The 25,066-nt window shown below is 45.9% G+C and overlaps 2 protein-coding genes and 1 pseudogene across 6 annotated transcripts in view; 1 reads left to right on the top strand and 2 right to left on the bottom strand.

The window, feature by feature from the left end:
• Positions 1-25,066, bottom strand: part of LOC147105528 (tyrosine-protein phosphatase non-receptor type substrate 1-like) — a 535,426-nt pseudogene that overhangs the window by 116,266 nt on the left and 394,094 nt on the right.
• dnai7 (dynein axonemal intermediate chain 7) overlaps positions 1-25,066 on the bottom strand; it is a 227,593-nt gene that overhangs the window by 7,430 nt on the left and 195,097 nt on the right. The gene's annotated exons all lie outside the window — the stretch shown is intronic.
• LOC147105533 (inositol 1,4,5-triphosphate receptor associated 2-like) overlaps positions 1-25,066 on the top strand; it is a 176,700-nt gene that overhangs the window by 76,847 nt on the left and 74,787 nt on the right. For all 5 annotated transcript variants that reach the window (XM_086009964.1, XM_086009967.1, XM_086009965.1 and 2 more), the window contains 2 exons: positions 187-349; positions 23,720-23,781. In XM_086009964.1, the coding sequence (XP_085866090.1) occupies positions 187-349; positions 23,720-23,781 (225 nt within the window). The remainder of the gene's footprint in view (positions 1-186; positions 350-23,719; positions 23,782-25,066) is intronic.

The raw sequence follows: 25,066 nt of genomic DNA, 5'->3' as shown, positions 1-25,066 counted from the left end.
TGCTCGAGTCCTCGGAGTAAGACTTGAACCCACAACCTTCTGACACGGAGGCGAGGGTGCTACCCACTGAGCCACAGCTGACCGTGTGTGTTATAATATGTTAATAACTATGTGAAATGTGTGTATGTGTATAATTTTTTTACCTAATGAGCGCACAGCAAACCAGTTTTTCATGCTGTTCTTCAGGTCTGTAACAAGGACGCTACATTTGCCTCAGTCTGCACAGAGACACAAGTGCTGCAGCAGGAGCGAGAGGAAGCATGTGTTGAGAGGCGGAACCTCCTGTCTATAAATCGAGCTCTATCGGGCACAGCTGAAGCACTTCAGCAACAACTAAACCAACAGCAAAGTAAGTAAGCTCCAGAATGGATCTCCACAGCCTGTGGTTTGAACGGAAAGTGGTCCTAATTGTTCTTGTGTTCCTGAGCATGCAGCAAGCCAAATGTTACTGAACAGGAAAAGCAATGTTTTTTTTAAATCCTGTTTGGCCATTTGCAATAATGAATATTTTTAGTAATTTTTTCTCTTGTAAGATGGATTTAAACCGCTTGTTCAACATTCTAAGACTTCAAAGGGTGCGCATTTGAATCTTACAGGAGGAGGAGATTAGAAACTGAACCTTGCCTTCAGTTAATGGGAATGAAAACCAATGGTGTACAGGTGCGGTGTGTAAATCGTAAGTTTTACTCAATAGTTGAATATTGCTGTAAAGTTGAGCAAGATTCATGGGCACGCTTTGGTCAGGTGATGATTTTTGCAACATTGATCTGTTTAATTCGCCCTAGAAGTAAGGCGTGCATTTATTCTAGGTATAAATCATTGAAGCTTAACTCTGATTCGCATTTATGTAGTGCCTGTGATGTCTTCAGGATGCCCCGGAATGCTTCACAGCCAATGAATTTTTGGCACAGACACGATGGGCCGAATGGCCTCCTGTGCAGTGAATTTCTGTGATTCTGTGAATATATGAATTGCTTTTGGAATGTTGCAGGCCCTTGTTTTGTTGGCAAACGCAACAAACAATTTGTGCACAGCAAGCTCCCACAAACAGCAATGAGATGTATCTGTTCTTGAAGGTGTTGGTTGAGGGATAAATATTGGCCAGGACACCGGGGCAGCTCTCCTGTCCTTCGAGATGGGATCTTTACATCCACATGAGAGGGCAGATGAGGCCGTTTGGTATTGGTTTTCCATACATGTATGTCTTTCGGATGAGACGTTAAACTGAGAGTCTGCGCTCTCAGGTGGACATAAAAGATCCCAGGACACTATTTCGAAGAAGAGCAGGGGAGTTCTCCTCGGTGTCCTGTCCAGTATTTGTCCCTCAGCCAACATCACTAAAACAGATTATCTGGTCATTATCACTTTGCTGTTTGTGGGAGCTTGCTGTGCGCATATTGGCTGCCGTGTTTCCCACATTACAGCAATGACTCCACTTCAAAAAGTACTTCGTTGGTGGTGGTCGTGAAAGGCGCTATATAAATGAATGTCCGTCCGTGCGTGTAAAAACACTTTCAAGACATTTTAATGTATTTTGAGGGTCAAAACCTATTCATTATTCAAAGAAAACAAGCCTGGAGGAAACACTTGCTGGGTGTAACATTACATTCTAGTTGTGTGACCTTTCAATTAGCTGTATGTCGAGGCGACTGCAGCTTATTACTGTCTCGCCCATATTTTAGGGAGGTTAGAGCAAATCTCAACGTCAACCTACTTTTTGTTTGGAGGTGGTGAGCAGAGCACAATCAAATAGGCTGAACGCAACACATTGATTCCTCCAACCAAAACAACAAGACATTAAAACCGAGAATGCTGGAAAACACTCACCAGGTCAGGCAGCATCTGTGGAGAGAGAAACCGAGCTAACGGCTGGAGTTTTAATTTGGAGGGGGAGCAGGTGTTGGGAAACCCGGGAAAACGGGTTTCCCGCAGGCCCGGCCGAATTTAACAGCAGGGCCTGATTAACATTTCAATGATGAAGGGTCCCAGACCTGAAACGTTAACGCTGTTTCTCTCCACGGATGCTGCCTGGCCGGCTGAATTTTTCCATCGTTTTCTGTTGTTTCAGATTTCCAGCATCCGCAGTATTTTGCTGTTGTAACATTTCAAAGCTCTGTTGCCTGCCCGCAGCCAGCCAGATGGAGGCGGGTAGGCCAGCAGCTCTAGAGAGAAGGGAGGGAGGGATCGGTGGGGGGGGAGGGTTGTTGAAGGTTGGAGGACAATCGGGGCTGGAGGGAGGAGGCCTGGAAGGCGATTGGGGTCCAGAGGAGCATTTGGGGGGGGCGGTGGTGGGTTGTGGTCAGAGGCCAGAGGAGGAAGGCGATTTGGGGGGTGGGGGGCATCAGAGGCTGAGGGGTGGGGGGCACAAGGAGGTGGTTTTGGGGGGGGGGGGGGTGGAGGGAGAGAGATCTCAGATTGCAGATGAGGCAGAGACGCTGGATCCAGCAGGTAAGTGGAAAGGTACTCACCTCCTGGATCCAGCTGTCATCACCTTACGTTAGCTGGCGGGTTGCCGGAGGCCTGGAAAACTGAACTAGCCAGAGTTAAATTTGGCAGTGGGTTGGCTGCTCGACCCCCGCCCCACCTCGCCTCACCCCCATTAAAACCGAAAGTGGGCAGTTTGGGGTCGGGATTCAGTGTTTTAACTTTTTACCTGTTTTTTGGGGTTCAAATTCCCCCAACATTTCAGGTTGGTGACCTTTCGTCAGAACTGGAACATGATATAAATTGTACGGTTCATAATATAGTAGAGAACCAAATTGAACATGGAAAGTGCAAAAGATCTAAAAAAGGGAAGAGTAGCAAAGAGAGAGTAAGAGAATAGATTAGCAACTAACATAAAAGGGAACCCAATTTTTTTATAAATATACTCAAAGGGCGGGTGGGGCTGATTAGGAACTAAAAAGGAGATCTTACGGCAGCAGAGGGCATGGCTGAGGTACTAAATGAGTACTTTGCATTGATTCCTGGGATAGTGGGACTGTCGTATGAGAAGAGATTGAGTAAACTAGGCTTGTATTATCTTGAATTCAGAAGAATGAGGGGATCTCATTGATGCAGACAAAATTATTACAGGGCTTGATAGGGTGGATGCTGGGAGAGTGTTCCCTTGGCTGGGGAGTCTAGAACCAGGGGCCACAGCCTCAGGATAAAGGGTAGGCCATTCAGGACTGAGGTGAGAAGAAATTTCTTCACACAGAGGGTGGTGAATCTTTGGAATTCTCTACCCCAGAGGGCTGTGGAGGCTCAGTCATTGGGTATATTCAAAACAGAAGTCGATAGATTTCTGACTAGTAAGGGCATCAAGGGATACGGCGATAGGGCCGGTGAATGGAGTTGAGGCAGAAGATCAGCCATGATCTCATTGAATGGCGGAGCAGGCTCGAAGGGCCGAATGGCCTACTCCTGCTCCTATTTCTTATGTTCTTATGTTCTCTATTTACTAAAGAAGAGGATGCTGCCAATATCACAGTAAAGGAGGAGGCAGTAGCGATATTGGACAGGATAAAGGAGCTACTTTAAAGGTTTGCAGTCCTCAAAATAGAAAAGTCACAATGTTCGGATGGGATGCGTCCTAGGTTACTGAGGGAAGTAAGGATGGAAACTGTGGAGGCTCTGGCCACAATCTTCCAATCCTCGCATACGGGGTGGTGCTTGGTGACTGGTGGATTGTAAATGTTACACCCCTGTTTTTTTTTTAAAAAGGGGTAAGGGATAAACCCGGCAACTACAGGCCAGTGATCTGGAATGCACTGCTTGAAAGGATGGTGGAAGCAGAGTCAATAGTAACATTCAAAAGAGAATTGGATAAATACTTGAAGGGAAAACATTTGCAGGGCTATGGGGAAAGAGCAAAGGAGTGTGACTAATTGGATAGCTCTACCAAAGAGCTGGCACAGGCACGATGGGCCGAAGAGCAGGCTATATCATTCTATGTTGGAGATTTAACAGTTTTTAAGCAAGTATAGAGTCAGGAAAAAGAGGGAGGGGGAAGGAGGAAAGAACAAAAGGAAGAGAGCTGTGATGTGGAGCACAGGATTAAATGGCAACATTGATGGTGCAAGGCAAAAGGAGGTTATAATGGGACAAGTAAAGAAACAAAAGATAGGTCCAGAGGAGGTGCAAATGGTTATAGCAGTGTGGGAGGGAAGCAGGGAAAATGTGGCGAAGGGAAGACTGCTCTTGTGGAAACGAAGGTTCACATTACCCGAGTACCTCAAATGTTCTTTCTGGGCCGTCTGTGGGACCAGCACATGATGAGTTAAAAGAGCTTTCTGCTGAGCATGGGTCGTAAGTTGTGTAAGGGAATTTTAAGGCAAATGTATCTCCACAGATGAGAAGGCTGACCTGAGTGACGATCAGGTGGGGAATTGGGTCACTTCTGGTCATGGTAATAAAATGATGGGAAGAGTTTATCCGGGCAATCGGGTCATTTGTGTTTATGGAAGTGCATGTTTGTTGGGTTTATGGTGTTCTGTTAGCATTTGTATGTATCCTTGATGTACTATGATTTATTGGTGGTATGCATGGAATGTAGTGATCAAAGGTAAAGAATGGTCTAAGATGTGTGAGTGAACCACTGTTCAGTTTATACTGGAATCGTGAAGTCTCAGCTCATACTGATTTTATGAAATATGGGGTTTCAATAAAGTGTGTTTTTGTGTGTGTGTTCACCTTAGCTGAAACAGCCTTGTTTTTCTCCACACTTCTTGGCAGGAGCCATTCTTAATTGAGGGTGACATTTATTGATGAGCACAGGTATATGGGATCCTTGGACAGCGACACCTGGGGGTTCAGATCCACAACTGTCTGAAGGTGGCAGGACAAGTTGAGAAGGCTGTTAAAGCATACGAGACCCTGACTTTATAAATAGAAGCATAGAGTACAAAAGCAGGGAAGTTATAATAAACCTATATAAAACACTGGCTAGGATTCAGCTGGAGTATTGTGTCCAATTCTGGGCATCACACTTTAGGAATGATGTCAAGACCTTGGATAGGGTGCAAAGGAGATTTACTAGAATGGTACCAGGGATGAGGAGCTTCAGTTATGTGGGAAGACTAGAGAAGCTGGGGTTGTTCTCCTTGGAGCAGAGAAGGTTAAGGGGAGATTTAATAGAGGTGGTCAAGATTATGAGGGGTTGTTACAGACAGGGAGAAACTGTTTCCACTGGCAGGAGGATCTGTAACCAGAGGACACAGATTTCAGGCGATTGGCAAAAGAACCCGAGGGGAGATGAGGAGACTTTTCTTTACGCAGCAAGTTGTTGTGATCTGGAGCGCGCTGCCTGAAAGGGCGGTGGAAGCAGATTCAATAGGAACTTTCAAAGGTGGATTGGATAAATACTTGAAGGGGGTAAAAACTACAGGACTATGAAGAGCCAGCACAGGTACTATGTGCCAGATGTCATCCTCCTGTGCTGTATCCTTCTATACCAAGTGTCTATGCAGTGTTTCAGTTTGGCTTCTGGATCCCACCAAGAAGTGTAGCTCCTTCTCTCCTTGGAGACCCTGATGCTGTTTTCTAATATAAGTACATCCCATTTAACAACAAAAGCCACACCTGAGGGAGTGCTGCACTCTCGGAGATGTTTTCTCTTGGATCAGACGTTAAACTGTTCAGGTCAACGTAAAAGATCCCATGCCATGCAGAAGAAGGAAGTTCTCCCAGTGTCCCCTCGGGAAGAATATATTGGCCTTGAAGGGGGTACAGTGCAGATTGACCAGAATGATACCGGGGCTAAAAGGGTTAAATTATGAGAACAGCTTACATAGCCTAGCCTAGGCTTGTATTCCCTCGAGTATAGAAGATTAAGGGGTGTTTAAGTTGACTGAAGGATTTGAGAAGGTAGATCGAGAAACTATTTTCTCTGGTGGGAGCAGGTTGGGCCTATACTCATTGGAGTTTAGAAGAATGAGAGGCGATCTTATTCAAACATATAAGATTCTGAAGGGGCTTGACAGGGTAGATGCAGAGAGGATGTTTCCCCTCGTGGGGGAATCTAGAACTAGGGGGCATAATTTCAGAATAAGGGGGCTCCCATTTAAAACGGAAATGAGGAGGAATTTCTTCTGTCAGAGGGTCGTGAATCTTTGGAATTCTCCCGGCGAAGAGACTCGAGGTGTTCGGCACCTTCCCGGATGCTTCTCCTCCACTTTGTGCGGTCTTGGGCCAGGGATTCCCAGGTGTCGATGAGTATGTTGCACTTTTTCAAGGAGGCTTTGAGGGTGTCCTTGAAGCGTTTCCTCTGCCCACCTGGGGTGCTCTTGCCGTGCCGGAGCTCTGAGTAGAGCGCTTGTTTTGGGAGTCTCATATCGGGCATGTGGACAATGTGACCTGTCCATTGGAGCTGATGGAGCGAGGTCCAGCCTGTAGTGCAGTGTTGAGGCTCCAATGGGCCTTTTGGGGTCTTTCAATCTTTAATGTTGGATGAGCAGGGAGGATCAGGAAGGATGCCTGTTTCCCTCCCCCCACAGCCCCTGTTATCTTCATACTGACGATGCTTCCTCTAGCTCTTTCCTTAGCTTTTTTAAAACATCACAATGATCTCTTTAATTTTTTTTAAAAAAAGCTCTGCCCTTAAAGCTAAAACCCCATGATGAATTTGACTGACTGGTGCTAAGGCCAAAGTTGCATGAGTTGGCAATACGAAAGGTTGTGGGACGGTGGCTTAAAGGTTACACAAAGCCACAGGGTGAGCACTCCTTCCTGACTCATTCTGCTTTTAAGCAACCTGCATCAGCCCTTTGATGCATTTGCCTGCTGGAACGTGGGCCCGGGTAATACACTGTGGTTTCCTCCATCTCCACATGGCTCTGCAAATCACCTACACGCTCCAGTCATATTGGCATTGGGTGTGGTAGTGTACTGGTTACGGTTGTTGGCTAGCAACCCAGAGGTCATGCGTTCAAGTAGCACCATGGCAAGTCTTGCAATTGAATTCCATAAGCTGGTAATTTAGCGAGAGGAAATGACCCACGAAAGCAGCTGGAGTGTTGTGCAAACACAACGGTTTCACTAATGTCCTTTTGAGGGAAGGGAGACCTGTCGTTCCCGACCCAAACTGGGTCTACAAGTAGGTTTGCCAACTGCGGTTGTGTGGATTACTGGAGGTTTCATCACATGACCTCCCGCCTCGCATCGTCCTGCTCTTCCTGGAAAAAGATTTGCAACTGTAAACATGAATACTAACACTTTCATATAGTAGGCACATTTTTACATAAATTTACATAAAATTTACAGCTCAAACAGGTCATTTGGGCCAACTGGTCTATGCTGGTGTTTATGCCCCACACGAGATTCCTCCCACCTTACTTTTTCTCACCCTAACAGCATAGCCTTCTATTCCGTTCTCCCTCGGTGTTTATCTAGCTACTCCTTAAATGCATCTATGCATTTTGCCTCAACTACTCCTTGTGGTAGCGAATTCCACATTCTAACCGCTCTCTGGGTAAAGAAGTTTCTCCTGAATTTTGTGTTGATTTATTAGTGACTATCTTATAATTATGGCCCCGAAGTGGAAACATCTTTTCTACGTCTACCCTATTGAACTACTTCATAATCTTAAAGACTTCTATCAGGTCACCCCTCAGCCTTCTCTTTTCTAGAGAAAAAAGCCCCAGCCTGTTCAGTCATTTCTGATAGTTTTTACAACCTCTCGGTTCAAGTATCCTATTTAGAAATTGCAGTTTCTCAGTCATCGAGTCGCCCAAGTGTGTTTGAGCAATGAGTGCCAAGTAGACCTTGGGTGCTTTCCCATAGGAAGTGAAGGAAAATTGGAGAGAAAGTTGCTAGCATTATACTCCCATACTTTAGTGCTGTCCAATACATTAAACATAGAAACATAGATGATAGGAGCAGGAGTAGGCCATTCGGCCCCTCGAACCCGCTTCGCCATTTAATGAGATCATGGCTGATCATCCAAATTCAGTACCCTGTTCCTGCTTTCTCCCCATATCCCTTGATCCCTTTAGCCTTAAGAAATATATCCAACTCCTTCTTGAATATATTTAATGAATTGGCCTCAACTGTCCTGTGTGGTAGAGAATTCCATAGGTTCACCACTCTGGGTGAAGAAATTCCTCCTCATCTCAGTCCTAAATGGCTTACCCCTTATCTTTAGACTGTGACCCCTGGTTCTGGACTCCCCCGCCATCGGGAACATCCTTCATGCATCTAGTCTGTCTAGTCCTGTTAGAATTTTATAAGTTTCAATGAGATCCCCTCTCATTCTTCTAAACTCTAGCGAATACAAGCCCAATTGACCCAATCTCTCCTCATACGTCATTCCTGCCATCCCAGGTATTAGTCTGGTGAATCTTTGCTGCACTCTCTCCATGGCAAGAACATACCTCCTCAGATAAGGCGACCAAAACTGCACACAATACTCAAGGTGTGGTCTCACCAACGCCCTGCACAACTGCAGCAGGACATCCTTGCTCCTGTACTCGAATCCTCTCGCTATGAAGACCAACATACCATTTGCCTCCTTAACAGCCTGCTGCACCTGCATGCTTACCTTCAGCGACTGGTGCACAAGGACACCCAGGTCTCGTTGCACTTCCCCTTTTCCCAATCTATCGCTGTTCAGATAATAATCTGTCTTCCTGTTTTTGCCACTGAAGTGGATAACCTCGCATTTATCCACATTATACTGCATCTGCCATACATCTGCCCAATCACCCAACCTGTCCAAATCATACTGGAGTTTCTCTGCATCCTCCTCACAGCACACACGCCCACCCGGCTTTGTGTCGTTAGCCACTAACCACATGAGGTTAATTGCATTTCTGATTAGTGAATAACAATAAATGAGTAATAGGCACCATAATTGGTCATGTGATCTCAATACTCATTCGCACGGTGTATACATGTGAACTTTAACCTTTTTGTGTGTTTGATGGTAAAATGGTGAGAGGAAGAGCAGAGTGTGCGAGTGATTTTTTTTATTTCCAGCAATTGGGGGGGGGGAAAAAAAATTGGGAGATGTAAAAGGGGCTGCCGACTTGCTATCAGCAGTTATGCACTATTGCAGAAAGTCAAGATCTAGCCCTGCGGTTGTGTGTGCGCTATGATTCTCTGGGATATTCTGTGTCTGAGGGTATGTTTGATTAGGCTGTTTCATTTTGGTGAACGTTTGATAGTATTTCAAAAGCTGCAAAATATTGGGAGAACTTTACAATTTTAATATTTATATTAAGGGAATACTGTAGGATGAGACCTGTATCCTTAACTTGGTGGAAAAAATACACTACTTTCTCTCCTTCGCTCAAATAACTTAAAGAAAATCTCTGTCTGGCTCTCTCTCTCTCTCTGTCTGGCTCTCTCTCTCTCTCTCTCTCTCTCTCTCTCTGTCTCTCTCTCTCTCTCTCTCTCTGTCTGGCTCTCTCTCTCTCTCTCTCTCTGTCTCTGTCTGGGGCTCTCTCTCTCTCTCTCTCTCTCTCTCTGTCTGGCTCTCTCTCTCTGTCTGGCTCTCTCTCTCTGTCTGGCTCTCTCTCTCTGTCTGGCTCTCTCTCTCTCGCTCTCTCTGTCTGGCTCTCGCCCTGGCGCGCTCTGTCTCTCGCCCTGGCGCTCTCTGTCCTGATTGGAGCCACCATTGTGTTTGAGCACCCCAGTCTAAAACAGCAACAATATTCCACCTTTATGCTGAGCACCTGGCTGTCTGGCCTGCCTCAATGGAAGCTGATTGTTTGCATCACCTCTCTCCTCCTCACTCAAACTATCGCTGGTCTACGAAACTTGCTTAAGCACAAGTCAAACTACAAGGTAGACTCGAGCTTCCAGCAGGGAGCTGGATTTGAAGAGAGCTTGAGTCAGAGGATTGGCGCTCTATTGTAGCACTAACTTCGACTCGCACACCCTTCAAACGAGGATCCCACTTGGAGCACAGTTTGTGCCCTTTCTATTCCATTCCCAGATAGAATCCTAAACACTGGGGCCGGGATTTTCCTTACCTTGGTGGGTCTGGGGTGGGCAATGTCGGTGGCGGGTCACGGCCCCGCTGCTGGCTCCATCCCGCTGTGGAAAATGAACTAACGTTGATGGGGCTTGTTAAGCCCACCCAGCGTGTTTCCTGGGCCAATTAGAGGAAGCGGGTCTGGTGATGTCATTCATGATGCGCTATCAGCTGGTTTCCTTAAAGGGACTGTGGTATCTTGAGGTGGCCATTGATGGAGACAGACACAGGTTAACTCCGTAACATGGTTTAATCAACACTTGCACATAAAAGCTTCTGCCATGAGGCAGCAAAAACAGAGGACAACCAGTACAGATCAGACTTAACTCAGGAGAGCAATTGCCACAGCACCACCTGGTGGATCAGGTTACTCAACCTCCCAGGTTACTACACTCCTCCCCCTCTTAAGATTGCCGTATGCAATTCTTAAACAATAACCCTTACTAGGTACTACGTTTTAATTAACCAATATGCTCTAACCATGGTTAACCCCTGACTAACTTAACAGGTTTGTATAAGTCTTTCTGGTTGCTTGCGAATCCTTTGTGACCGTCTTAATTCCACTTGTGGTGGATTCTCAGATTCATTCGCACTTGAGATTGGAGTAGTTTCTGATGTTGGTTTTACTCTGTCCCGCTGTGGCCTGGCAGTACCAGTGTCCACTGGCACCTTATAAGCCGTGCTGGGTCCTGGAAAAGCCTCCTCTACTGCCCTTTGTTCCATCTGAGGCAGTTCCCCCTGCTGCCGGCTGAAAAGCTGATCCACATGCTGACAAACCCCTCGACCATCCCCTAGTAACACGGGGTACGACACAGGTCCTGTAATGTCCTGGTATCCATTTAGGTCCATAACCGAAGTTCTGGGTGTACACAGTCCCCTATGGCGAAATGGCGAGCTTTAGTATGTTTGTCATGGTACGCTTTTTGGTTTTTGTTTTGTCTCAACCTTGCTTTTGAGATCTGGGTGTATCCGGTCTAACGTGCACCGCAACTTTCTCCCCATCAACTCAGCCGGAGAAAGCCCCGTGGTAGCTTGGGGTGTTATACGATAACTAAACAAGGCTCTATTGAGCTTGGTCTCCAGGGTGTCACCTGAGCTCTTCCTCATGAGCTCCTTAAAAGTCTGCACGGCTCGCTCGGCTAACCCATTTGAGGCTGGGTGATATGGAGCCGAGGTGACGTGAGATTCCATTCCTTACCATGAATTCTTTGCTCCCTTCACTAACAAAACACTGTGCATTGTCGGATACAATCATTTCTGGAATACCATGTGTGCTGAAGCTGTTCCTGAGACAATTCAGTGTGGCATCAGTCGTTGCAGAGCTCACTGGATAAACGTCGATCCACTTTGAGTGAGCGTCAACCAGCACCAAAAACATTTTGCCCATAACAGGTCCTGCATAGTCTGTGAATTCTCCTCAGGGTTTGCTGGGCCACTCCCAGGGATGGAGTGGTGCCCCGGCAGGTGCTTTCCTCTGTTCCTGACATATAGTGCATGACTTTACCTTTGACTGCTGAAACGCTTTTGCTTGCTCTGGCCCCCAACGCCATGGCTCCTCCTTTCTCAGCAGTTTGTGCAGGGGTGCCAGCAGCATCGATAAGTTTGGAAGAAACCGGTTGTAATAATTCAGGAGCCCTAGATAGGCTTTCAGTTCAGTCACTGAGGTGGGTGCCGGTGCATCCTGCACTGCCCGCACTTTCCCTGGTAATGGATGGAGGCCTGTGGCATCCACCCGATGTCCCAGGAATGTAACTTCCTTCTCCATGAAACTACACTTACACCGTTTCAGGCATAGCCCCGCCTCTTCCAGCCGCTGTAGCACTTTGTCCAGTGTTTTTAAGTGATCCTGATCGACACTTCCTGTTAGCAGAATATCATCTAAGTACACGGCCACCTTTGGAATGCCCTCCATAGTGTTGTATCCATGTGTTAATAGAGACACTGAAGACAGGAGTTGGTTTCACAGGTGTTTACTGAACAAAGTCCAGAGGGGAACTAACTGATACAACACAATATACAGGCTTATATAGCCCGAGTGGCCATTACCGGCATTACAGTACACATGGGGCTCTTAAAGGCACATACACTACAATTCCTCCCCTTTTAGCCAACCAGTACATAATATTTTAAGTAATCATTAATTACATGTTACAAGAAAAATAATCTACACATTGCTGCAGTTAATTAATTATAAGTCAGTCTCTCTGGAGGCTTCCTGACTCGGTCTGGATAACGCCTCGGTGGTGTAGTAGTTTCTGGTGGTGTAGGTTCTTTTGGCAAGGCTGATTCGGCTTGAATGCCAGTGTCGGATTCATCGGGTTCCAGTATCACCGGATCGGAGGTAGATATGGGTATCTCTACTTCATCGTTGGGCGTATAGAGTTGTGGTGTAGGTTGTCCCTTTTCAGATGACTCTATGATTTGGTCAGCATGGTGCCTTATTATGCTTTCTCCGATGTCCACGGTATACATCAGTGGTCCTAGTCGTGTGCAGATAGTTCCAGGCTGCCATTTCTCGGTACGGTAGTCCCGGAACAAAACTTGTTGACCTATCTGGAAGGTTCTAGTTGGCCTTTCATTCATGCCTTGAAATTGCTGGTTCTCCACGTCCCTTCTGATGTTTGGCTTGATCAAATCCAGCCGGCATCTTCGGCTTCTATTGAAGAACATCATGGCGGGAGTTTGGTTTGTAACCATATGTGTGGCATTCCGGTATGCAAACAAGAAGTTATCCACCTTGTGCTGAAGTTTTATGTCTTCATTACCCATGGCCTTTATGGCCTTCTTGAAGGTCTGGACAAACCTTTCAGCCAATCCATTGGTGGCGGGATGGTATGGGGCGGACGTGTAGTGCTTAACCCCATTGTTTTTTAAGAACTTCCTGAATTCTTCGGACACAAATTGCGGTCCATTATCAGAACAGATCTGTTCAGGCAGCCCATTCCTGGCAAATATGGTCCTTAATACTGTGATGGTTTTTTCTGTGGTGGTGGAGGACATCTTTATTACCTCCGGCCACTTGGAATGTGCATCAACCGCGATTAAGAACATTGAGTCCATAAATGGACCAGCAAAGTCGATGTGTACCCTTTGCCAGGGAGATGAGGGCCACTCCCATGGATGTAGAGGGGCTTGTGGTGGAGCGTTTTGGACCTTCTGGCATCCTAGGCAGCTCTTGGTCATTTCTTCGATGTCTCCATCGATACCTGGCCACCATACAAACGCCCTGGCTAGGTTCTTCATTTTCACTCCACCCAGGTGCCCCTCGTGAAGCTCCTTTAGAACTTTATCCTGGAGTTTGGGTAGAATCACCACTCTGGATCCACACATCAAGGTTCCTCGGCACACTGACAGCTGTTCTCCTCTTTGCGAGAATGCTGGCAACAGTGGTTTGCCATGTGCTGGCCATCCCTTCACTGTTAAATCGTAGATGCGTGAGCGAGTCGGGTCATTTCTAGTTTCCCTTTCAATGGCAGAATTTGTTACTGGTAGACATTCGACTATGGTAGTGGAAAATCTCCACTGGGTCTACGGTAGGTGCTTCTTCTACCGTTGGCAACGGTAGGCGCGATAAACCGTCAGCATTCCCATGCTGTTTGGATCCTTTGTATTCTGTTATATTGGTGTGCCCCTAGAAAAAGGGACCACCTCTGTAGCCTTTGCGCTGTCATAATGAGAACACCCTTTTTAGGGTTGAATATGGAGATGAGGGGTTGATGGTCAGTCAACAAGGTAAATTTTTGTCCATGTAGATAATGGTTGAATTTCTTCACTCCCCATACCAGGCTGAGTGCTTCCCTGTCGATTTGGGCATAGTTACGCTCAGCTGAGTTCAATGAGCGTGACGCAAAAGCTATCGGCCGTTCCGAGCCATCAGGGAATTTATGCGATAATACAGCTCCTACGCCGTAAGGGGATGCATTGCACGCCAGTCTGATTGGCAGTGATGGGTTGTAATGAGCCAAAACTTCTTTGGACGTGATTAAGTCTTTGCGTTTATGGAAGGCACGTTTACAGTCTTCGCTCCATTTCCAAATTACTCCTGTTTGTAGCAGTTCATTAAGAGGGTGCAGAAGAGTTGATAAGTTCGGTAAAAATTTATGATAGTAATTTATTAATCCTAGGAACGACCTTAATTGTGAAACATTTTCAGGTGCTGGGGCTTTTATGACCGCTTCAATTTTTTCAGGTGACTTCTGCAACCCTTCCTTTATTAATTATGTGGCCACATGATATTTGATTCTGGAAAAATTCGCACTTGGGGCGATTTGCTCATAGGCCCCGTTCTCTCAGCCTAGTGAGCACCTGCTCCAAATTGGCAAGGTGCTTGTTGTCATTTTCTCCTGTTACAAGGATGTCGTCTAGGTAGCATTGAGTCTCCGGAATCCCTTGGAGGACTTGCTCCATAGCTCTTTGCCAAATAGCTGGAGCGGATGCTACTCCGAAAACCAGTCGATTGTACTGGTACAGACCTTTGTGTGTATTTATCGTGAGATACTTTTTAGAGGCCTCTTCAACCTCCATCTGTAGATATGCCTGTGCCAAGTCAATTTTGGTGAAACGTTTCCCTCCGGATAGTGAGGCGAAAATATCTTCTATCCTTGGAAGAGGATACTGTACCGTGTGAAGGATTGGGTTTACAGTCACCTTGAAGTCTCCACAGATGCGAATTTTTCTCTGTTCTTCAGATTTATCATTATTCAACGCTTTCTTCATGACTGGGACGATGGGTGTTGCCCACTCGCTCCAATCTATTTTGGATAATACGCCTGCCTTTTCCAAATTCTCCAGCTCTGCCTCGACTGCTGGACGAATTGCGTATGGCACCGGTCTTGCCTTAAAAAACTTGGGAATTGCTGCATCTTCCACTTTTATTGAGGCGATGATGCCTTTCAAGGTTCCTAGTTTCTCTTGAAACACTTCTTTGGCGTTGGCCAAGATGTCTTTTAATCGTTCAGGTATGACGTCATCATCGTTTTTTTTCTTTCTGGTCACCGTCAGTGCCTGAATGGAGTGCCAGTCTAAACGTATTTTCCTGATCCATTCACGTCCCAACAGTGGTGGACCACCATCTTGTAGAACGTATAAATACAACTTTTGTATTTCCTTGCCGTTGTATACAACAGGCATCCTTATTTTTCCTTTGGGGTATACTTTCTGCCCCATATTCGGTGAGGTAATCCGCGTTACTTTCATTCTTGTGTTGATTCCTCTTGAAGAATTTGAATCATTCCGCTATCGGCAGTGGTGTTGGGTTTAAGTGCTCTTGTAGGGTATCAACAATTTCTTTAAAATTCTTGTCCTTTGGTTTGGCTGGAGTGATTAAGTTTCGTAACAGCCCGTATGTCTTTGCGCCCATTAGATTTAGAAGTACTGACGCTTTTTTTTCATTTTCTATTCCATTTGCGGTGCAATATACCTCCACTCTTTCCACATATGTGGTCCAATCCTCTATCTCATTATCAAAAGCATCAATATTGCCAGACTTGGGCATCCTAGAAAAAAAATGGCGCTTCCCGTGCTTTTCTTTCTTTTCTGCAGAAAAGATATGGCGCTTCCCCGCCGCTGCTGCCGATGACAACGCTGTTTCCTGCGGGCTTCCCTTTTTATTTATTTATTTACAGGTGGAGACTCGTTCCCGCCGGCACCTCTCTGCTAGGTCTGAACGCCGACCTGCTTGCAGCGCCGGCCGTCTCCCGAGTGCTCCCTCCCCGTCTGTTACTGCTTGCCTCCGCCTTCACTGCTTGGCCTAGCTGCAGAGCCAGCCACTGGAGCCCCAGCCCGACGCCCAGGAAGGATTATTGCAGTACCTACCACCAGCTTGGCTAGCTGGTGAAACCACAGCTTTTTCTTTTTCGTGATTTTCTTCGACTTTGGACGCCAGAGGAATCGATGTCCTTGAGGTGCTGCCAAATTGCAGGTAAGTCCGTTTCCAATTTGTTGCCACTGTTGTATCCATGTGTTAATAGAGACACTGAAGACAGGAGTTGGTTTCACAGGTGTTTACTGAACAAATTCTGGAGGGGAACTAACTGATACAACACAATATACAGGCTTATATAGCCCGAGTGGCCATTACAGTACACAGGGGGCTCTTAAAGGCACATACACTACACATAGTCCGTTGGAATATTGCTGGGCTAGAACTGACACCAAATGGTAACCTGGCATACGTGAACAGCCCCTTGTGCGTGTTCACCGTGACAAACTTTTTTGATTCTTCATCTGGCAATATCTGCTGATACGCATGACTCATGTCCAGTTTGCTGAATCTTTCTCCCCCAGCGAGTGATGTTAACATGTCCTCCATTCTCGGAATGGGGTACTGTTCCAGTGATGATACTCTGTTCACTGTTAACTTATAGTCACCACACACCCTTACGTTACCGTCGGGCTTCAATACTGGGACTATTGGTGCCGCCCAGTCTGAAAATTTCACTGGTTCTATTACTTTGTCCTTTAGCAGGCGATCTAGTTCCGCCTCAACCTTGGTTTTCATTGCAAAAGGTACCGACCTTGGCTTAAAGAAATGAGGCGTGGCATCACTGGCTACTTGAATCTTGGCTGTGGCTCCCCTTAAGGTGCCCAGTTTGCCCTTGAACACTAACTCATGCTTCATCAGCACTTCTTGCAGTGCCTCTGTACTGTCCTCCATTTTATTCATTGCCTGCCAGTCCACACTCAACTCACTGATCCACCCTTGCCCGAACAGGTTCGGCCCTGACCCTGCTACCACTACCACCATAAGCTCTTTGGTGACTCCTTTGTGTTCCACTTGTACTTCGGCCGCCTCCAAAATGTCCATCTTCTGTCCTGTGTAGGTTTTGAGACTAATGGGGCATGTACCTAGCTCTGGTACTTTTGCTTCCCCCCCTAGCCTGGCGTACTCAGTCTGTGACATTATGGTTGCACTACATCTGGTGTCAATCTCAAACTTTACTTGACCTCCGTTCACTATCAAATACTGAGTGAGAGGGGGTACGTTGGGCCTTGAAGTGTCTATACTGTATATAGTGAAAACCGACTCACTAGACTCTTCCTCTTGTATGTAATTTGCCCGCTTTGTGTACTTCTCCCTCCCTCCTTTAGCATGCTTTGCCCCTTTAGCACTGCTTCTCTCACTCACTGCGCTTTTACAGACTTTCTTTAAGTGCCCTATTTTTCCACAATTGTGGCACTTTGTCTTTGCAAACCTGCAGTCCTTTGCATAATGGCTCATCCCGCCACATCGGTAGCAATCCCCAACCCTGACTGGTGGACTTTTCGCGCCAGCTTCCATCTTGAAAACAGCTCCTCCCACTGGTTTACTCCATTTCTCCTTGCTCATACTGTTTAAGTCCTTAATGTCCCTGTTAGCCGTCTCCATGGCTTGTGCTTTTTTAAGTGCCGTCTCAAACGTTAATCCTTCTTCTGACAGCAACCTTTGCTGTATACTGTCGTCGTTAACTCCGCATACTAGACTGTCCCTTAACATGACTGAGCGTATTTCCAAAATTACAGTCCTGTGCGAGCTTCCGAAGCTCCTCCACATACTCAGTAACGCTTTCTTCCGGCCTCCTAATCCTCAAATTGAATTTCCATCTCTGTACTATTTCACTAGGTTTCGGATTGAAATGATTCTTTAGTAGACTCAGCAACTCGTCAAAAGATTTTTCTCCTGGCCGCTCCGGGCTCAGCAGATTCCTCATCCGTGTATAGGTTTGTGCTCCCACACAACTCAGCAAAATGGCCCTTTTTCTTTTCAGCACTGTCCACCTCTTTTACCATAAAGAAATGGCTCAGTATTTCACAATACTCCTCCCAAGACTGTAATTGCTGTCAAAAGGTGCCACGGAGCCTACCGTTCCTGCCATCCTTGGAGTCCGGTCACTTCAGCCAAAAAATCAAACTCCGTTTCGACTCCCGCGGCCTAGCCTCGTGCTTTTCCAACTAGTTTGCTAACCAACCCGAGCACCTCTTCCGAATACTCCAAAACTCTTCCGTCCTTTATTCTCGTCGCCATATGTGGTATCTTGAGGTGGCCATAGATGGAGACAGACACAGGTTAACTCCGTAACATGGTTGAATCAACACTTGCACATAAAAGCTTCTGCCATGAGGCAGCAAAAACAGAGAGTACAACCAGTACAGATCAGACTTAACTCAGGAGAGCAATTGCCACAGCACCACCTGGTGGATCAGGTTACTCATAACCTCCCAGGTTACTACAGGGACCGTGGCCAACTTTCTTTTAACAGTTCTGCTGTCAGTGTTCTGCAGCACTGAGGCACTGCAATCACTGACAATCACTGCACAGAGGTGCATGGCTGCACCCAGGTTCTCCCATGACTCCCTCTACATGCTTATGGAGGGAGTCGCAGCATGCAGGGAGATCCTCTTCCCTTCTGATGGGTGGAAGAGACCCCCCCAGGAGAACAAAATAGTCTGGTTGCACATTGCAGAGGAGGACACAAGCAGGGATGTGGTCAGGAGGACCTGGGTGCAGTGGCACAAACCTTTTCAATGATCTCATTAGATCATGAAATGTTAGTACAAAGCCACACTCGACCTCATCCTAGTGCCTTTCATCACATCCCCATCACTCTGCCTTCCCTACCCTACTCTTGCACATCCTTACTCACACCAATTTACCTTGCACCTCCACCCATCCCCCTCTCAATCTACATTATCACTTCCCCATCTCACTAGCCACCCCTCGCAGTCACCCGCATCCTAGTGCAATCATACCAACTAACAACACACAAGGGTAGTAGTCACTTGGGTGTTTTATCCAATGTTCATGTGAAGTTTCTGTTAATGTGCTGTCAAACATTGAAACCTTTATTGTCAACACTTTCTGGTCTTGGACAGATTTGTGTGCACCTTTGGAAGTGGCTTAGTGAGTTGCAGTGAATGGTGAGACATAACGGTACCCCCCGCAATGGTGGTGAGTGTGAAAAGAATGGCTTGGTCATTGTAGGGATGCTTTAAGTTGTTAGTGTGGGGTGGTGCCAACCGGGTGCATCATGTGGCAGCCAGGGTGTACAGCATCAAATGAAATAAATCTGGCCATGGTGAGGCCACCCCTGGCCTCCTGGGCAGCAATGTGCTCGGGTGCTGATGTCCTTGCAGCATTAGGTGATTGCAGATAAGGCTGGTGTTCCTGGTGTTGGGGCTGATTGTGGTCGGATTCTGAGGACCAAGGTGAGACTGTATAAAGGGTACCCATGTTGATGGAATAGATGGTAGGTGAAGTAGAGATGACAAACATTCTGTCAATGGTGAGAGAGTTCTTCCAATGAGGTGTGAGTGGAAAGCCTGCAGAATCTGTGCTGGAAATGGACTGAGAAACCGCTTGTGGCTGAGTAAAGTGATCATCTGTCAGGTGGGAGCTTTTACTGTAAATTTGAAGCTGTCAAGTAATCAGTTGCAGCAATGGCTACGGAACTCCCGCCTCAAGTTCACAGACATTCCCGAGCAGTGTGGACCTCGTACGCAAGCAGTTAATGTTGAAAGGTAAGGTTAAAAGCATTAAGGGTCTGTCAACAACCCAATAATTGGTTTAATTGGGTGCAGTCATGCAGCTTCTGGTGAGTGATTTCAGAGACTTGGGAGAAGTCACCAACTTGACTTGGGGTGATGTGCCATGAGAAAAGGGGGAGAGGACTGAGCCTTGCCCTCAAATAGATTTAGAATATTTCTGTGACTATTGTTACCACAGTGGAGTCTCAGTCAAATAATCTGTCTTAGAAATTTTTTTTATATTTCAGGCTTTTTTAAATAAATAAATAAAGTGGGCACTAACACCAATATAAAATGGGGGAGGGAATGTTCCATAGAAAATATGGATGGTTTAAGGAAAAGTTGATTGAGGGACCTCCGGTAATTTGGGGTATGGATTGTTCCATCAAGCCCAATACACATTTAACCAGGTGATGGTCATCCTCTCGCCAGAAGGACATGCTTGAATTTTTTTTCCGTTGCTTTTGGACAAATGGCCACTATCCTTTTTATGGACAAAATCTTAAAAACCGCAAATGCTGAAAATCTGTAATGAAAACACTAGAAGCGCACAGTGTCTAAGGATAAAAAGATATGTTGACACATTCCGAGAAAAGAGCTTTGTCTGATTGGAAGAACATAAAATCCGTAATGTGAAATGAACATTCAGCCTTTCCAGGGCACTCTCTGGCGATGGATTCCTACACGAGGCATTACCCTGTCTTTTCTCTCTTCAGAGAGATGGACCTACTCTGTGTTTCTGGACTGTCCGATTCAGAAGCAAGGATCTCGTCCATAATCATCAAGTAAAGTAGAAGGAGATAAAGAATATTGCAGTCTCGATAAGTAGAGGCCGATATGTTCATTAACCTTTAGGTGTCTATGCATGCGTGTATATATAATGGTAATGGGTAGAAATGTATCTCAATCTCCACATCCCCTGCTTAATGAAGCTGGTTTACCCTCTAGTGTGAATAGTGGCCCCTCTTTCCCCTCCCTGTGCATTTTTGAGAAGCCCCATTTTGGTTTTTTTTAGGGAGTCAGTGTTGAGGAAGCTTCGAGTGTCGGGGAATATCTGAACCCTGGCGAGGCAGGCACTCTGCTCTTGAACCATTTGTTAGGATATGTCCCAGTGACCAGCTTACTTGCTGTCTTTGTCTTTGTTTCCCATCACAATGTGACTGAGGTCAGGATCTCAGCTTAAAGACCCATTGCTGACCACTAAAGATTGCACCAAAAATGATATGCTTACAGAAAGTAAGTTAGCCTTTGGGGTACTGGATTCTCAACCCAGAGGTTGAGAGTTCAAATCCCACCATGGCAAGTTGTGAAATCGAATTCCTAAAAAATCTGGTCATTTGTGACCCAGGACCAGAAAAAAAGGACCATGAAAGCTGTCGGATTGTCATAGAAACCCAACCGGCTCACCAATGTCCTTTTGAGGAAGAGAAACTGCAACCACTGACTGATCTGGAACTATTTCCTTTGGTTGTGGGGGGTGGTCCAGAACAAAGGGGCATAACCTTAGAATTAGAGCTCGGCCATACAGGGTGATGTCAGGAAGCACTTCACACAAAGGGTAGTGGAAATCTGGAACTCCTCCAAAAAGCTGTTGAGACTGGGGGTCAATTGAAAACTTCAAGACTCCGATCGCTAGATTTTTTTTACTGGTAAAAGTATTGAGGGTTACGGAACCAAGGCAGGTAAATGGAGTTAAGGTACAGATCAGCTGTGATCTAATGAATGGGGGAAACAGGCTCGAGGAGCTGAATGGCCTACTCCTGTCCCTATGTCTGGCCTACATACGATTCAAGTCCCACACTAGATGGTTGGCTCTTAATGCGATCTGAAGTGGCCTAGCAAGCCACTCAATCGTCAGTGTAACTAGGGATGGGCAGCCTTGCCAGTGTTGCCCACACCTTGAACAAATAAGCAACAAAAAAAGCCTGATCAAACTGCAACATGAGTCTCTGGTGACCGACTGTGTCCACGTTTCTGTCAGCGAGAGTGGAAAGTGTTGCAAGTTTCCAGTTCTGACAGATCCAACTCAAAGCTTCCCCAGCATTGTAAGACCCAATGCAGAGCCTCGCTGGAGGGAGGGCGGATTGAGCGTGTGGACTAGCTCACCCCGATTCACAGGCCTCCAAGAATTTGTTTCGAATTGACGGTTTTCATTTGTTGAAATATAGAAAGTGCGTTTGGGTGCATCCTGGCTGTGTATTCTAGATATCTTCAGAAACCAGTGGTGTAATTTGAGTCTGTTATCTGCCTAATTATCAGCATATGTCTTTGTGTCATCGATACTAGTTGTCAAAACAGAGTTGTTATTTCAAAGTGGAAAAAAATAGATGTGTAAACTCGTGCTGACATGGTCGACAGTCTGAAAATGAGTTGCGTTTGGCAGGAAGTTTCAGTTTAAGTCCTCTTTTGGTATAATTTCTTAGAATGTGGTTTAATACCTGGTATAATTTACCAAAATAGACTTTACGTTAAATTTCAGAGCAGGCACATGTGTGACGCACACGTGTGACGTCCCCCTGCACTCATGTTCAACGTGTACAGTTTCCAAGCTGTTTGAAAAGTGGACGTGTGTCAACATCATGAGGCTAAACATTAATTCCACCCCCAACGAAAAGGAGCAGGCCCTTCAACTCCTGTATCTGAGGAGTTTTATCACTTTGCACTGAAGCCAAAGCTTATATTGTCACTCAGTAAAAATGTTCTTGGAAACCAGTGTGTTGTACAATCTCACTTTTTATAATCCAGATTTTATAGCAACGAACTCTATGAAGTGCCAGTGCCTCATTTGTACTTCATGTACAATAGGAGAATGCTGGCATCGAATGAGGGAATTCATCTTAAGCCTTGGCTTCCAGCATTCTAACAGACCCACATAATCTTCCCTATGGTTACCTTGACTTTTAAGTGACGATTGTTTTCTCTTTCCTTTTTCCAACCCCGCCCACACAAAATGTTGAAACCCTATCTCTGGCTCTGACTCTGGGTTGGTGGTTATAATGGGTCATCCATTCCATGGAGCTATGAGTTAGCACAACCTATCCAATCACTTGACATGACTCCAGCAGTTGGTTAAACCAAAGCACTGCTTGAGTGCCGGCCTGGATAGAACCTCTTGCATCTATTTCTATCAACACGACTGCACTCTTTGCTTTGACTGGTGTTGGTTTAGGTCATTGACTGTTCTTTTGAAGTTCTCTGAGGAAGAGGGCAAAGTCCACCACTGATGTCCTCAAATTCCCCACATTTTCCACGATGTATTGTACCCTGTTGGAGGCCGCGATGCAAACCTGGTGAAGCGTTCCCTTTCCTTTTTGTTTTGCAATGTAGAACATGAGAACTTTATGAAAAGGAAAGGGCCTTAATGATCAAATTCAAACAATTGAATTTCCCCGATTTCTCTCTTCCCCCCAAATTGGCCTGGGCTTTTATCTGTTTTTTGCCTCTCCCGGGAGATCGCATGGTTTCGGGTGGGGTGGGGAGTGTATATGTTGTGATGCACAATGTGTCCCAATTGTGTGGGACGGGCTGGATGGACCGGATTGTCTTTGCCTGTCCGTCATTGTTCATATGTAACATTTATTTAGCACCTTTAACATAGAAATTTGTCCCAAGGTGCTTCACAGAAGCGTAATCAAACATGAACCCTGAGCAAACCAGGAGATATTGGGAGGGTGACTAAAAGCTTGGTCAAAGAGGTGGGTACTTTATAGTCCCCGAGGCAGCTCAATCAATTTTATTCATCGTGGGTTCATTCCTCATGAATGCTATATGCAAATCGGTTTTCTGTGATGAATTAGAATTTGTGTTGGTGGGGCGGGGGAGAAGAGAAGAGAAACAATGAAATGGAGGTTTGAATATAAAATGAACGAGGGAGGTATGGGGAAATGAGTGTACACTTTCTCTTTGCCGCCTTCCCACCCCTCCTTTTTTAAATGAAGTGGAATGGGCCAAGCCTATTTGCAATAAAGGTGAGTTACAAAAGCCCCCTGGGTTCAACAGGTCATGGAGATTTTCCCCAAGACACATGTCCAATGAAAAAGTAGCTAACCCGCCTACATTAAACTTTAATTACAGTGGGACATCAGCGGGATTAATTCTAAGGATTTTAATTCGATAACTCTGTCCCACAAATAGTTGTACCGTACCATTAAACCGAGGTGGCTGTGAATAAATGGAAATGTGGCGGCTGAGTGTCTCATGCAATTTTGATGCCCGTGTGTTATGTTGCAATGGTAATAATTTGCCTAAATGCCTTTTTCATAGCAACCATTCAATCTCTGAGAGAGAAGCTCTTCCAGCAAGAATCGTGTGGATTGCAGTCCCAGGTAATGGCCAATTCTCTCTCTCTCTCTCTCTCTGTGTGAACAGTATAGGATGTATAAACTTTGCGTAACACCTCAAGATAGTCCAGCAGCAAGACCTTTCTGATACAATGCATGGCTTTTACTTTGGGGTTTGTTGGTGTGATTTTAAAAGGCCCAAACTCTTGGAACCGATTGGGATGTTCAAACAAGTGTCTGAAAGTAAAATGATTCATGTTAATTAGAATGTCAACATCCTTTGCAAAAGGGTTTTCAATAATTAATTGTTTCAATTTAAATTCAAAACGGGATAAAATATATTTACAACCGTTGCTTTAATTTTATATTCACTGGCCTGGGATTGTACCATTTTAAGTAGCTTGTCCTGTTAGTCACTTGAGTGATGAGCATTGGTCTCACCTACAACAGTCAATCTCTACCAGCTGAATTTTGTCAGCGTGGAAAAATGAATTCAATCAAAAATCAAACGGAACTGGCCACGGCTAGTCGGGTATGGCTGCGTCAAGTCGTTAAGGTCTTTGACTTGTTTTACGGATGCTTTTCCTTTGACGGATTAGTTACCAGATCATTGAGCCATTGAAGACACAGGCCTAGAAATTGGGTCGCGTGGCGCCTGTTTTTCAAGCGCCTCCTAAATTCCCAAAATGGCACACTTCTGATCGGAAATGTGCGCCTGCCATATTTGGTAAGGACAATCGAGAGGCGTCCTTTGCCCATGCCTGAAGCTGGCGTTTGGCCCTTTGCAAATGCAAATAAGTGGCCTATCTCCTGCTTTAGGTCTCCGCTGCACCATTGGTTTGGGGCTCTCTCTTTCGCGCGCTCATCTCTCTCTCGCGCGCTCTCTCTCTCTCTCGCTCGCTCGCTCTCAGCACTGTCACAAGAGGTCAAGTGTGTTTAAAAAGTTAGCAGGAGTAGCCCTAGTGGAAAAAATATCAGCTCTGCTGTCATAGGAACAACCATGAAGATAAATAAGAAAGAACGAACTTGCATTTTAATTCTTTGAGACATCCCACAGTGCTTCACAGCTAATGAAGTACGTTTGAAGTGCAGCCACTGTGTGGGCAAACATGACTGGCAATTTACACAGAGCAATGTCCCACAAACAGCAATGAGAAATTCTGGTGCTTAAGGAATAAATATTGACCAGGAGAACTCCCCGGCTCCTCTTCAAATAGTGCCGTGGGATCTTTTATGCCCACCTGAGAGGTTGATGGGGTTTCGGTTTAATGTCTCACTCAAAAGACCTGCCCCTCCGACAGTGCAGCACTCGCTCTGCACTGCCCCTCCG

Source organism: Somniosus microcephalus, chromosome 17 (assembly GCF_052327205.1).
Source record: "Somniosus microcephalus isolate GS21.2 chromosome 17, FLI_Smic_1.0, whole genome shotgun sequence".
Lineage (NCBI taxonomy): Eukaryota > Metazoa > Chordata > Chondrichthyes > Squaliformes > Somniosidae > Somniosus > Somniosus microcephalus.
The sequence above is the reverse complement of the archived record's forward strand: the minus strand, read 5'-3'. Positions and strand labels throughout refer to the sequence as shown.